Below are 16,420 nucleotides of genomic sequence, written 5' to 3' on the forward strand. Positions count from 1 at the left end.
TTACATGGGGGGACACTATTTTTTTAATAAAGGACTTGTCAAAAACAGAATTTTGTCTTTATTTTTATTTATACACTTTTTTGGTGAATGGGATGGGGTACGATGTACCCGATATCCCCAAGGGTCTGGTATGGACTGGGGGGGGGGGGACCCTACGCCATTTTTTTCATGTTTTTTTCTGTATTGTCGGGAGCCGACAATACATTACAGCCGCGAGCAAGTTTAAATTAAATTTTTTCCTTTAGAAATATCAGTATTGCTGCAGCAGGCTACAAACATCGCACAAATGTGCCATTTTACAGCCACGTTAAGGGGGCCCCCCAGGCATGATATTTAAAGGAATTTTTCATTTTTATTGTTTCACTTTAGGCATCATTAAAATCACTGCTCCTGTAAAAACAATAGTTTTTAAAAAAATGTTTTTCATTGGTACATGTCCCCCAGGGCAGTACCCAGACACTCATACACTTTTTTGGGGCAATAACTTGCATTTAAGCCTTTAAAATTAGGACTTTTGATTTTTCATATTCGTGTCGCATAGACTTTAATGGAGTTTGCATGTTCTGACGAACCCCTGTTCACAGTGTTTTTTGAGCCGGGGGGTGTTCGGCTCATCACTAATGAGAAATCAAAAAATAAATTCAGCAAGATGATTTAGCCATTGTGGTATTGGGATGATTATACTCATGTGGTAAGTGCTTTTCCAGTGAGTTCCAATCCAAACCAATCCAGGCTACTTTTTTTAAACAGAATAGAAAGTTCACATAACATCAGTTGCCCATGCAGGGGTTCTTCCAAATCGACATAAACAGTCAACTGAAAATGCCGAGCCACCTGGCTCCCTTGTCAGCAGCACCATTGCTTTTCTTACCAGTCCCTCTGACTGTCTTGTCCAGCTCTCCTGGTTCAATGGGCTCTCTTAGGCTTTAGTCGCAACACCCTGCTGCACGGCCAACCTAACTGGAATGATGCCTCCTGTCTCCTAATTGCTGGCTGGGGCATCTCTGACTCCTGGGTGAGACCTTCTGTCTCTTAACACCTGGCTGTGGCTCCTCTGACCCTTGAGTGAGACCTTCTGTCTTCATTATGGGAGCTGTCTCCTAACTGGTTGCCCTAAGGTGTACTCAGGCTTGAGTATTAAAGGACCTTGCACACCTGTGTACTCACACAGGCTGCAGGCATGGCTTAATCCGGACACAGTTTTGAAAGGTCCATCCCACCAAGGCACTTTGGAACCTTCAAGCTCCAGGCCCCAATCCACATTTACAGAATCCAGAGAAAGTAAAAAATACAGCTTTCTCCACTCAGAAACGACAGTCTGGAACAGGGCCGCTGATAGGCCAGTACAACCAGCCCTGTTGTACCGGGCCCGGCGTCCTCGGCTCAGCAGGGGGGGCCCGGGCAGCTTTGCAGACGATCAGTGCAGAGAAAAAAGGTCTTTCTAAATTATACCCTCTCTGAGCTGCTCCTTCTAGCTTATGGGGGTGTATTATTAATATCTTCCAAGCCTCTCTCTGTTTATGCATGTTGATGGGAGTGGAGGAACTTTTTCTTCATTTTCGGGTGCATGCCCAGTGTATTCAGCTCCTGCTCTGCATAGTCCAGCTGCTTAAAGTTCCGGGTGCCTGCTGCTGTCTGTTTCCTTCCCTGGCAGAGTGATATCCCTCCGCTCATCTCCCCACTCAGAAGTCGGCTTGAAAGAGATCAGGAGTGAGAGGCTGTGAGGTGGGCGGCGGCAACAGTCATCTGACAGTGTCCAGGAGGAGAGGGAAGCTAGAATTCATTGTGGCTGGCTGCTGCAGCACAGGGGTGCCTGGGGGTGGGTAATATTATTTATATTATTATATATAGCAGTGATTGTAATGTACATTACTATGTCACTATCTATAACACACAGGCAGGTGCTCTATCATGGCTGGCTCTGTCACAGTGTTTTACATGACATGGCTGTTGGGTGCTGATTTTGTTAACTTATTGAAAATGGGAGACGGGTCAGAATGTACCTGTCTAACATGTATGGGGCCATGGCATGACATTATAGATATGATATCTAACGTGATTGGTCATTTAACTGCTAATAGCTATTGGTCAGTTGGTACTTCATATGATTGGTAAAATAAAGGAAAATTTCAAACCTTGGAGTGTGGAAATTGCCTATAAAAAGAGGTAAATAACCGTTATTAAAACAGTCAGCGGGAGCAGAGGAAGAAGAGCTGTCCCTCCCTCCCTCCCTGATATTTCTTACTTTTTATAATGTCACGGCCTGTTTGTTTGGGATGTGTTTTTAAGTATGTTGGGTAATGCGAGCTTCTTGGCTGGGTTACATAAAAGTTTGTGGTAATGGGAGGGTTTGGGCTTTTTGGCTAAACCATATATAAATTTGGTTGTATCCCACGTGTAATGTAAAGTTGTTTTTTATTTACTTTAAAAATAAATGGCAGTGGCCAATTATATTCAATGCAGGTTTCATTGTCTCTTTATTTTATGTAATAAATTTGAATACAATTATTTATATTGGTTATAATGTTCTGCCTATGGCACCATGGTCATAAGTTAACAAGGTCAGCCACCAACAGCCATGTCATGTAAAACACTGTAACAGAGCCAGCCATGATAGAGCACCTGCCTGTGTGTTATCATAATCCTGATGATTTTAAAATGCCTGTGTTGCTGTTATTAAGGCTTCTTAGGGCAGAATCTGCTTGTTTAGTCGGGGATCTGTCCACTAATCCCCCTGCTGAGCTGATTGGGCAGAGGACAGGTCATCAGCCCAGGACACAGCCCAATCTGCTCGAAGGGCATCTGGTGTAAACAAACCAACTGTCTGTTTACATCTGACTTCCCTCCAATCGGATCCACGAAACAGAGGGGAACAGATCCTTTTCTGTTTTGCTTAGCAGATCAGATTGGAGGTAGGCGGGTGTAAAAAGTCAGTTTAGGTCCGCCTGGAAAATGGCTGATTGTACTCAAGTGATAGATCGACTCGGGTACAACCAGCCTGTCTGATTTTTACATGCGATTATTGTTTCAGGGCGGGGTCTGGGGAGGGGCCAGGGGCGGGGGTTGAGGGTTGGGCTAAAGGGGGCCCTGGTCTGGAACCTTGTATTAAGCCTTGATGTGAATCCTGTGTCATTTTCTTCTACATTTTCACAGTGGCAGGGCCTGGCTCTGTCACTCTATTTAACAGGTGTAACAATTAAATACAAAGGTTTTTCTTACTGTAGTCATGCCATGGTCCCCTTTGTCATAATATATACAATATAGTGTCCTATAACTGCTATGACCCACTTCCTGCCTTTAGTGATAGTGTATGTAAAAAATGGGAAGGGAGTCACCCACTGGAGAATACTCAGGAACACTGGTGCGGTAAGAGCAAGCAATTTACCTTACCAATTTACCGGATTTATACATTTTTTTGTTTAATCCATTTAATCTGTCTGTAGAGCTATTATTCTGTATCAGACCTCCTTTTTAAGATGGGCAGTTCCTGCCAAATAAATAAAAGTGTAGATGAAGAGGTATATATGGGAATGAATGAATGTGTAGAGGTGAAGACAGCCTGAATGCTGAGGTATAAGATTTTAACTGCACTGGTTGTATATTCAAGAAATCAAATATTGTAGGATGGAATTTTTAGGGTCCATTTTGAGTACCATAAACCACAATTAATTTGAATAAAAAATATGTTTTTATCTTAACAAGGTTAAAAAAAAGTGCATACATATACATACAATCAATGCAGTAGAGAAAAAAAAAAAGTAAAAAATTATTTTGACATGTGTTTGTTATGTTGTTGATGATTCTAGGTGCACTTAATTTCTTCTACATGTTTCGCCAAAATGGCTTCTTCAGGAATTGTTTAAGTGCCAAAAACATGAACTGAGTAAAGAAAACATAATTAATAAACATGCAAAATAATATTTAGTAATATTATACTTTGGTTTATCTAGTTTAGGTCACATACCAAAAATCGCACTGGTTGTACCCAGATGGAGATGGAAATAGTGCCCTTGCAGAGAGGAGGGAGTACCCCAGGATATAGGTGGGGGTGGGCAGGACCCCACACCCCAGGCCCCAGCTGGATCCCCCAATCCTCCACTCACAAAGCCCAAATTTTGGTCGCATAAGAGGCAAAAATGTCACAGGACAAAAAGGTCTAAAAAAGGAAATAGGAGAGACAAGTGTGTTTGTAACTATGAGCTGTTAAAGAAGTAATATATATTGGCCTTGACTCTTATTACAAAAAATGTAATATACAGTCACCATACTTACTAAAAAACAATTTTGTGAGAAATATGCCTGAGAAGATGGCATAACCCCTATTTTGGTGCAGAAATCAAGTATCATTTAGGCCCATGGGACCATGAATGTGACAGCATTCCCATGCTTCTTCACTATTGTATGTTGTGCGATAATCACATGACATGGAGAGCAGAAGAAAGAAGAAAGCATGAGAAGACTTCTACATTCTGAGAGTCTAACAGGCAGCTTTCCAGGCAGCTGATATTATGCTATAGGAGTCCCTGTGCAGCCATGGGTGGTGTTTATCATGCCTCTGCTGATACTCTTGTATAGCAGTAATGTTTAAATGCTCAACCAGCGGTGCTAAAATAAAAAATAAAAAAAAGAGAGAAATAGATGTCAGACTCCCTGTGCACCACCCTAAGTAGCTACCTGGCTTTCCTGGTGCTAGAAATCGCCCTGTGTGAGAACATTATGTACATACATTTAATATATTATCTTCTGTTTTCATTGTTACCAGGACTTAATGAGCTACAGGAACATCATTGGTGATCTGAAAGTATTTCTTGATAAATATGAAATTGATATACTTATCCTTTTGGCCAGCTACACATCTGGAGAACAGTCATCAAGGCAACAAATTGCAGTTTATTCAGACAATTCTGAACTATGTAGTCAAGTAAGTTATTCCTAAATCCTATTTTGCATTTTTTTTTATTTCTTTGTTTTAGATTTTTGAATTTACAGTACAATTAAATAGTTTGTTAGTGTAGCACCCTCCTAGGTAGGTGCTGGAAAGAGAGTATAGTTTTGAATCCTTTCTGCTTACCAGAGGGATTTCAGGTAAATCTATATTGTTCTCTGTCTACCAGAGAGCAGGATCTGCTATTGAGGTCTGCTCAATGGGCTCAGGTGCCACTCAGTCTGTCCCACACTGGTCCAATAGGGCGGCATATTGGACAGTGGGAGGAAACCTGACAAATGAGTACACAGGTGTTTGGTACAACCGTGGTGATTTGGCAGAGGAGAATGCCTCTGTGCATGCTGGGATACTTACCTTGTTGAATTAATTTTTGTCTATTTTTACACAACACAATGTGGTCTTTTACCCAGACACCTGCTTGCTTCCAGACAGGTCTCTCCCCTCTCCTTCATTGACTGCAGACCCTTTCTTTGTTGCATCATCCAATCACATCCAGTAATCAAACCCAGACTTCTGCATTAATGAATATTCATTTTAACCCTGGCCACACTGCAGAAGGATAATACAGCAGCAATAATGGGAGAAGTTCCACAGCAGTTATCGGCTACAGTCCAGAATGCACTTTCAATCAGCAACCAGATAAAAGGTTCAAAAGCCTGTCCCCTATACAAAAATATTGATTATGCATTGAAAGGTTTTTAATAAAGTAACACACGTTCATAACATTGTTTATATTACGACCTCTTACACATATATAGTTAAAACATAGTGACACACTAGGTAATACAACCAAAAGATTACCATCACACTCAGGGAACTAGCAACTTCTAGAGGAAATCTGAAATGAGTGTACTCATATTTCTAAAATGTTAAGATAGCAAGTCATCTGATCTATTCAAGTAGTTTTTATTTGGGTTTGACCATTTATATTTTAAAATATAACTATATGTGAATAGAAAAAAGCACACTTTAGGTTAACTAACTTTATGTGTATTTTACAGGTTTGCTGTGAGTTGGAAGAATGTCAGAATCCCTTTCTTGATCTTGTGCCATCAGACAATGGGTGGGATCAATTTTTTGTTTACCATCAAGAAAGCCCATTGGTGACATGTGACCAAATTGCAGCAATCATCAAAGATGCCATCAACAGAAGACGTATAGGCATGGTTCCCAATAGCCGTACTTCCTCTACAGAGGCTGTTGCAGGGAGTGCTCCTCTGTCTCAGGGTTCATCTGGTATTATGGAATTATATGGATCTGATGTAGACCCGCCCCAAAATCCTGTAAATTTTCCAGATAATCAGCAGGAGGCAAATGGATCTGCACAAGCCCAGGTGGATGTCAACATAGATCTTGTAAGCCCAGACAGTGGCCTTGCTACAATAAGAAGCAGCCGTTCATCTAAAGAGAGCTCTGTTTTTCTTAGTGATGACAGTCCAGTTGCTGAAGCTGCTGGTTCTCATCATAATTTTGCTGCAGGTATTGATTCTTATGGGCCTATCCCAGAATGTGTCATCATTGAAGAAGAAACACCTTCATCCAGAAACAGTGATAACATTGATCTTTTCAGCTTTGATCTAGCTCCAAACATCCATTCTGAATCTTCTTCACATTCTGCTGACTATTCAATGGCTGATGATTTTTTCTTTCAGAGTGATTCCTCAGAAGGACAGCAAGCTGTGGCTCAGAAAGAACATAATGAATTGCGGTTCTACAGAGAAAACATGGCTAACTGTTCAACCTCATTATTGCAAACAAAAATTGATAATGTTTCATTAGTAGAAGTAGAAAATATAAGTTTAGTAGAATTTGATGACAACTTCATGCATAGTCCTGAGAACCATGAGGATTTATGTGATAAAAATCCAAGTATTAGTGATCTGGCTGAATATGATGCCACTTTATCTTCTGAGGTCCTTGGACATGCAGAAGTTAAAGTTCCCCCAACACCAATGAACAGTTTAGTTGAAAGTTCTCCACTGGATAATGGACCACCAACCTTTTTCTCAGATGATGTCATCCAAAATATAAACAAATTAGGATCTTCAGACATATCTCAGGTTACGTATGGATACTGGAGGAATGGAGAGGATCCAGATGCCTTGTTGAATGACACATGGAGTTCAAGTGAACAGGAGTCTGTATTTCAAAGCCCAGACTCTTGGAGAGACCAAAAGCCAAAGGACAATAGTGAAAGTAGAAACTTAGTTGATCCGTTTCAACTGATGGGACCATCCTGTTACAGACAAAATAACAGAGACAATCAGGATAAAAATACTATGCAAGAAAACAGACCTTATTCTGATTTATGGAAACCAAACAAACCATTTCATGGTGGGTCAGATCCATGGTGTGATTCCTCAGACAAACTTGTACAGTGTAACAATGAACCAGATAATTCTTGGAGCGCATTGCATGGCGTGAAACATAGGAAATATTTCACAGAAGTTAATGAAGTAAGTGATACAGAGAATGATCAGTCTTCTGAAAAAACTCCTCTTGCCATGGAAACTAACATGGTTCAAGACATGCTGGAAGAAAACAAAAATACCAAAAAGGCAAACGGAATTCCTAATTTAGAAATAAGCCCAAAATGCAATGTCGTTGAATCAGATATAGAAGCATCTACTGATTTAAGACACATACACAGAAATCTTTGTGGCTGGGATTTATATGACAGTAATCAAGAGCCAAGTGCTTTAGATGACCATATTGCCTGGAATGATCCCTTTTTGTCTTATAGATGTATTGATTTTACATCTCCTGCTACAAGTAAAGATTGTATAGTTTCTCCTCCAGACACCAACTACTCCACATCTGACTCAGTTTCGTCCCCTCTTTGTGATGACGATTTGCATGAAAACCTGTGGCAAGAGGAAAATGCACCTGAGCAAACTCAGGACATCTTACCTGCTTCTTACACTGAGGAACCCATATTAAATAATACAAGTGCTCCAAATTCTGCAAGTAGTGATGTGGGTGAAGGTAGAGAATCTCCTGGCTTTTGCATAACAACTGAAAAAACGATTGAAGCTGTTGTTGAAATGCAAGAAAACGACACAATGAACAATCAGAAAATTTTCTTATTGCAAAACATTGGCTCTGCCTGCAACAATGGAAAAAACACAGTACTAAATAGAATACATTCATCTAATGAGATTGATGACATGTTGGAATGTTCATCCTTAGCAAGAAATGATAATATATTTCAGTTTTCTGTTGCAAGTAATTGTTCAAGTCCTTTTGATATTATTCAGAGTGATTTTCAGAGCTGTTCCTTGCCATGTACCTCAAAAAATTCCTCGCCAAATAATTTATCAGATAATAATTTGTTAAGAAAGCATGAGCCTCATCCAAAAGTTCATAAACACGACAGTTCAAACGCTGATTCTCTTGATGACCTTGAGTCTGTAATGCCACCAGCTATCCAACTGGGTTGTTCTGCTATACCTCAGAATGAATTAAAAGTATCTGAAACACAGAATGAAACCACAGGCAACCATCAGCTCATGTTTCACACACAAGAAGATGAAGACTTTGATGTTAACATTAATCGTGAAAATGAAGATGCTTGGGACTTGCAGTATGACACAGAATCTTCTTCTTTAAACACTCCAGACGAATTGGACAATTCTAGCTTAAGTTATTTACCAAATTTTAATCTGCCTAATAATTCTATTTCAAGTATAAAAGAAGGCCATGAGGCCTTAAACACAAATGCAGATTCAATTATTCATTTGTCACCTGTCAGTGACACTAAATTTCAGGCCAATAATGACAATCCTGAGAATATAACTCAAAACTCATATCCAGAGACTTATAAGATACAAAAACACTCATTTTCTGAACAATGTTCACTTGCTGAAAGGGAATCTGTTAGCAAGAAGTTTGAGATTAAAGAAAATCATTTCAACCCTTCAAACCTTACTGTTAAAGGCACTGTTTGCCAAGATAAAATAATAAATAGTCCTCAAAGCATCTCCGGATCTGCTGAAACTGATTCAGATTTAAGTCCAGAGGTAGTTAATATCAATACACCTAAAGAACTAAAGCTGAATGCTTGTTATAATGAAAATAATCTAAGTGGCTCTTCACTTTCCAGTTCAACAAGCCCAGAGCCAGCGGCCGATGACTGTAACACTACATATGATGAGACAACATGTGAAAGTAAAAATAGATATCTTCCAATTTCAAAAAACAATGTGCAACTCTACAGCTTCTTGAAATCCGATTCAGATAGTGATAGTGTTAATGCCCAGAACATCTCACCGAACACCATTAACAAAGTTCCAATGAATCTAGATATTTGGAATACTCGGGTATGTGAAGAGTCTGAGTCTTCATCTTCTAGTCCTGAATCAAATGAAGTTCTAGATCATTCCAGTTCATTAGAGAACGATACCAAAAACTGTTTTGAGAAGCAACTATTGGATTTTGAGTCTACAGGATCAACATTATTTGAGAACAATGAGTCAAATTCAACTACTCCAGGCATAGAAGACCAAACATTAGAAGAGCAGCTAGGTTGTGTCCACAACTTTTCTTCTGTGGATTACAAAGCAGAACAGAGCAACATAGATCATGATGTAACTGAATCTACTCTATATCATAACAATCTAGTGGATAGCTCTACTGCAGATCCTAATGACAGTAATGCAACATTAATACAAACATTATTACCTGACTACAATAACTCTGAGCAGCAAGAACATGAAATATTAGAATATTGCTCCTTTGTTTCACAAAGCAATACACTGTCACAAATTGAACAAAGCCATTGGCCTACAAGACATTGTAAGTGTGCAGATATGTTCCCCTTGGCATCATTTAGTGGGGATTATCCTTCACCCCATCATTGCATTGAGGATCCTTCAAAGGAAAATTTATTGAATATCTGGACAAGAAATGAAGATGTTAGCTATATATATCCATCTGACCCGGAAGATAACTGCAACCCTAAAGGAGAAATAGATATACAGGTTGCCCAATATGTTAAAGAAACAGATTTCATAACACAAGTTCAAAGCAATTTTCCAAATATTTGTAAAAACAACCAAACTCATATTGTAAAAGAGCAAGCTCATTTATACTCTTTGCCAGGTTACAAAGATGTAAATACTAAAACAAACCCAATAAACATATCTAATATTACAGAAATAAGCAATACAACCTGTAGTCTACAGGATGATGACTTGTTGTCTGTTTGTGAGCTTGAACACAATAGTATAATAAGTAGCTTTGAGCATTGTGAACGATTACCCTCGGCAAGTTCCTTGCACTCAGACTTTATGCCTGATATCTTAGATGACCACAATCTGGAATCTTCTCCTTTTTTTTGCGTGGATCCTGACCTTTGGAACATGACAGAAAAAAATTGCAATAATGTATCTTTAAAAGACAGTCCTGATGTGTTAAATAGTTGTGATAACAGTTCCCAGGCTTCTAATAGCCCAGATCTATGTAAAGATTATGAAAATGGCCAACTGTACAGGCAGCAGTTAAACATATGGACAGACCATTTCCCAAGAATAGCACCTCAGTCTGACAGTACAAATGTGAGTCAATATGATTCCCAGGAACAGGAACCTTCAAAAACATTGCGTACGTCTACTAGTAATGTCTTGGAGTTAGACTCCATTAATCATGAAAATAATAGCAGTGTAAACACTGATACTGCTAGCTCTGAGTTTTCTGTCAAACATAATGTTGACTTAATCCATGCAGGCCAAAGTCCATCAAGTGGAGAGAATGAATATTTAATAAGGCCAGAGACATCAAATGTAATCTTTGCAGACCATACAGCTCTAATAAGTCATAGGGAGCAGCCAGAAGATCTTAACTACATAGGAGGTACACAGGCAAAAGAAGAGGATGCACATCTGAATCCACTACCAAATAGCAAAGAAGCTGAGAAAGATGCTGGATTCACAGAAAGGATTCTGAATAACCCAATTTCTCCTCCGGGTGGCAACATTGGACTGCATAATGGTAAGAACATTAACTGTTGTTATTTCTAAATATTAAGCTAGGTTCAAACATTACTATTGATGTGCAGTGGATTAATGGGTTGCCACACAGCTCAGTGGTCTAGAAATTGGACCTGCACTTTTTTGGGACGGTGCTCCACACTGCAATCCACATAGTGCAGTGCTTTGCAGTACACTGCGGTTTGGCACACCTCCATCTTAAAGGCACGTTGGGATACCATTCAGAATGAATGGCACCGCATTGCAACACTTCAAGTAGCGTGCGGTGTCATCCATTGTGGTAACACATACAGAAATGTGCACATTCCCACAACCCGACACTGTGAACAGAGCCTTAAAGTATATATATATACCCAAAAAAACAGCGCTCGCAAAATAATAAATGATGAATTCAAATAAATAGATAGCATTAATTCATATACATTTTGACTCCAACAGTGTTATGATACTAAAATATGTGCATAAAGTGCTCTGTGCAAAAAAAAAAAATATATTCAATAATTATATGAAAGTGCATAAAGTATTGACGTGCTAGATACAAAATAAAAACGTATATAATGATTACAAAAACGTGCCCTGCAAAGTGCAAAAGTGCCATCAATACACAAAGTCCACAATAATAGCCCAAATAATTGGTTTCTTTCCACAATTATGATCATGCTCATATAAAGTGCTGTACTGTATATCTAAGGTGCCAATTTTCAAGGTGCAATGGTGCACCACATAGTGACGGTGCTTCCAGCCCCCCTGAGGGAATCCACTCACCAAAGCTCAAAGGTAAATGGGCCTTTATAATAATATGGACCAATGCTTTTCCAACCCAGGAATACACAGACTTTCCCTCAGTATCTCCGGTATCACTCAAAAAAGGATGAGCCAAACATAGTGAAGCCCATAATATAAAATGTTTATTGATAATAAGATAAATACTACTCACAATAAAGCATAAGATAATTGGCAGAAGAATAATCCCATTAACCACAAACACAGCTCCACTCCCGGAACGCAGGCGGCATGCGTTCCACAGGATCCAGGAAGTGACGTATCACGGTAGCCGTTCACCGGAAGTGCATCAACGCGTTTCGCCTGCCTACAATGGGCGTTATCAAAGACGATGATGGGGGCCCTGGTGATGGTGACTAGCTGTGTCCGGGCTGTTTGGCAGCAGAGTGTCGGCTGGAATGCTGATGTTCTCTGGTCGGCTCTGCAGCGCTTTCAGCTTAAGCGGAAATCATGATCGCACGCAATCCACGCCCCCCGGATATACTTGTAGCACTGTTCCCTCAAGGCCTGCTGACTAATGACGGGCTCCCCTGATTACCAGCACATGGTTACCTTGAGATATAGTTCATGGATCCCTTCCATGCTCTCCTGATGGCTCATCCCACAAATAAACAATCTAGGGGTGTTGGTTTTTTATGTTTAGGAACTGGGATAGAAGAAGGGAATAGGGGGATACTCCAGTTTGAACTATTCACATTAGTTGAGGACTTCTATCTTTAAGCCTTGTAGGTTGATTGGAAACAAGAAGGCTGCTTAATCCACACCGCCACAAGTATAGACTGAGTTAAGTCTCTTGCTCTTCACTTCCTAGCAAAAAGACTTAGTGGATGATAACTTATCTTCAGGACACTCTCACTAGCATCCCCTTTCAACCGACACCCGTCCACTGACTATCCTAGGAGCAGGGGTTGCCTCCCTCAGGTCAGGCCCGTGACACAAAATTCTGTACTCACTGTACTGCAGAGACAGATCCTCCAGTATCTCCCCTCTCAGTCAGCTCTTCTGGACCTCCGGGTTCAGTTCCTCACTGCTACTCTCTAGGCTCAGGACGACCCCCTGAGGCTGTATGGCACCTCTACAGAGGAGGACTCTATAGACTCCGCTAGGGGGACTCCGCTATCCAAATGAAAGACCACAAGCACATGTGCTCCTGGCTTTTATACAGTACCCCAACATGCACCAAAGCACTTTCCCTCTGCCAATTATTTGGACTGTATCAAAAGCCTATGCACCCATTCGTCAGGTTTCCTACCACTGTCCAACATGCCTCCCTATTAGACCAGTGTGAAACACTCTCCAGACAGAATGAGTTGCATCCTGAGCACAATGAGCAGACCTTACTAACAGATCCTGCTCTCTGGTAGGCAGAGAATAATATAGGTTTACCTACAGCCCCTCTGGTAAGCAGACAGAGCTCAAAACTATGCTTTCTCACTTGCACCTACCTAGGAGGGTGCTACATACTCATTAATTAATTTTTTTCAATCATCTCAATTATTCTTTTTTGTTTTTTTTGTTTTTCAAAATGTATTGGAGGTTGCATTCAAACAGGGATTGATTAGAAACTTTTGATTATTTTGTTTTTATTTATTTCAGGTACTTATATAGCGCCGTCAGTTTACATTTACATTTACAATTTACGCTTTACATATACATTGTACATATCAGTCCCTACCCTCAAGGAGCTCACAATCTAAGGTCCCGAACTCACATTCATACATACACATACTAGGGCCAATTTAGACAGGAGCTAATTAACCTACCAGCATGTCTTTGGAGTGTGGGAGGAAACCGGAGTACCTGTAGGAAACCCACGTAGGCACAGGGAGAACATGCAACTCCAGTCAGGTAGTGTTGTGGTTGAGATTTGAACTAGAAATCCTTTTGCTGCTAGGCAAAAGTGCTAACTACTACACCACTGTGCCACCCCATCCGAAAATGTATCAGATAAGATCATGAAGATTTGGCAATGGATGCAGAATGGCCCAGGAAATACATTTATAAGTTTCCTTATTAGCCAGTCTGATATCAGTTGCTTATAAAGTATTTTATTGTGGGAAGTAGACTGTCATACAAACAAAGGCGTGCGCATGGTGTGTGTCTGGGCCCCTCACAAAAAACTGTAAAAAAAAAAAAAAAAAAAAAACATTTTTGTAAAAAAAAAAAATAAATGGTAAAAATAATACCAAAAAAAAAAAAAAAACACTGACATCAATCTCTGCCCTACTGACACCATCCACTGCTCTAATGACACCTTTCTTTGCCATACTGACAACCAATCTTTGCCCTACTGACACCATCCACTGCTCTACTGACACTGTCCTCTGCTATACTGACACCAATATCTGCCCTACTGACAAAGTCCACTGCCCAACTGACACTGTCCACTGCTCTACTGACTGATATCATCCACTGTCTTACTGACCCCAGCCTCTGCCTTACTAACACGGCCACTGCTCTACTGACATCATCCACTGTTCTACTGACACCGTCCTCTGCCATAACAACACCAATATCTGCCCTACTGACAAAGTCCACTGCCCAACTGACACTGTCCACTGCTCTACTGACTGATATCATCCACTGTCTTTCTGACCCCAGCCTCTGCTCTACTAACACGGCCACTGCTCTACTGACACCATACACTGTTCTACTGACACCGTCCTCTGCCATAACAACACCAATATCTGCCCTACTGACAAAGTCCACTGCCCAACTGACACTGTCCACTGCTCTACTGACTGATATCATCCACTGTCTTACTGACCCCAGCCTCTGCCTTACTAACATGGCCACTGCTCTACTGACACCATCCACTGTTCTACTGACACCGTCCTCTGCCATAACAACACCAATATCTGCCCTACTGACAAAGTCCACTGCCCAACTGACACTGTCCACTGCTCTACTGACTGATATCATCCACTGTCTTACTGACCCCAGCCTCTGCTCTACTAACACGGCCACTGCTCTACTGACACCATACACTGTTCTACTGACACCGTCCTCTGCCATAACAACACCAATATCTGCCCTACTGACAAAGTCCACTGCCCAACTGACACTGTCCACTGCTCTACTGACTGATATCATCCACTGTCTTACTGACCCCAGCCTCTGCCTTACTAACACGGCCACTGCTCTACTGACACCATCCACTGTTCTACTGACACCGTCCTCTGCCATAACAACACCAATATCTGCCCTACTGACAAAGTCCACTGCCCAACTGACACTGTCCACTGCTCTACTGGCTGATATCATCCACTGTCTTACTGACCCCAGCCTCTGCTCTACTAACACGGCCACTGCTCTACTGACACCATACACTGTTCTACTGACACCGTCCTCTGCCATAACAACACCAATATCTGCCCTACTGACAAAGTCCACTGCCCAACTGACACTGTCCACTGCTCTACTGACTGATATCATCCACTGTCTTACTGACCCCAGCCTCTGCCCTACTAACACATCCACTATTCTACTGACACCATCCACTACTCTACTGACACCATCCACTGCTCTACTGACACCGTCCTCTGCTTTACTGACACTGTCCACTGTACTACTGCGCATATGTGTTTGCAATAGGTTGCGCACACCTATGCATACAAAGATAAACATTCTTTTTTGTTCACAGATGCAGACAAGATATTTCAAAAGACAATGCCTGATACAGTTTTTTCAGCAGAGTCCCCAGATACTGTTCAGTCAACCTCCATGACCATTGTAAGTGAAAACCAAGCTACCCATGAGTCCCGATTCCATCCTTTTCACTTAGGGGAGAAAAGTTCCTCTATTCTTCTTCAAAGGAGAGAAAGTAAGAAGGCATCAGAAGAAATCTCAGAACACAGCTGGAGCATAATTTTAAGCCAGACTGAAACCTCTGATACCTCTCCTGAAGATATTTTCAGCAGAGCCGACACCGGAGATGGCGACAGAGATCTGGCTTTATATGAAGGATGTGATATACAGGAAAGATCTCAGACATCAATCAGAGATAATGATTATGCCGAACTTGAAGAAAGCTTTGAACTGTGTAAAATGGAAGACAGTGACACCAGAAAAAGCACATCAACAAATAATCATTTCTTTTCGTACGACAAAGGGCTGCAGTCAAAGCTTTCTCCAGAAGGTGGCGCATGTGCTCTCCATCTGGGTAAGAATGCTGCTGAACAGAGGTAAGAATACTTTTATAGTTTTCAGTCTGCAAAACTCTAAGGCTCAACATACATGTTACAATATTGCCATACAATTTCTCCAAAATCAACTTTAGATCTACCAAAACTATCTAAAAAAAATGCAATCAGGCAGGCTGTTGCATTACATACTTGGTGGTAGATCTAAAGGAAATTGTACAATCAGATTGTAACGTGTGACTTAAACATAAGACAACTAGTACTATTATTGCATGGTATTGCGAACTGGTAAATAATAATATATAATGTTCAATATATATGAAGTTAGCACAGTAAACTCACCCAAGGCACTGTTTACCTTTTTTTTTTTTTAACACCAAAAGGCGTGTGTGGTAGCTGGGCATAAATGCACATATTTCTTGCTGTGGCATATATGCACTATGCAGTCAGCAAGAGGTTAACCTTACTGAAATGTCTCAAAACAACATTTCATTCAATTGCGTGTTGCAATATGCTGTTGTGTGGTGACACGTGATGCGGTGAGTTTGGCTGCAGTTTTGCAC

The 16,420-nt window shown here is 40.7% G+C and overlaps 1 protein-coding gene across 1 annotated transcript in view; it reads left to right on the forward strand.

Annotated features, from left to right (window-relative positions):
• PRUNE2 (prune homolog 2 with BCH domain) overlaps positions 1–16,420 on the forward strand; it is a 452,865-nt gene that overhangs the window by 263,051 nt on the left and 173,394 nt on the right. Inside the window, exons 7-9 of the mRNA XM_082264016.1 lie at positions 4,763–4,921; positions 5,947–10,933; positions 15,359–15,899. Of these exons, the coding sequence (XP_082120142.1) occupies positions 4,763–4,921; positions 5,947–10,933; positions 15,359–15,899 (5,687 nt within the window). The remainder of the gene's footprint in view (positions 1–4,762; positions 4,922–5,946; positions 10,934–15,358; positions 15,900–16,420) is intronic.

Source organism: Pelophylax lessonae (assembly GCF_965119305.1).
Source record: "Pelophylax lessonae genome assembly, chromosome: 1".
NCBI lineage: Eukaryota > Metazoa > Chordata > Amphibia > Anura > Ranidae > Pelophylax > Pelophylax lessonae.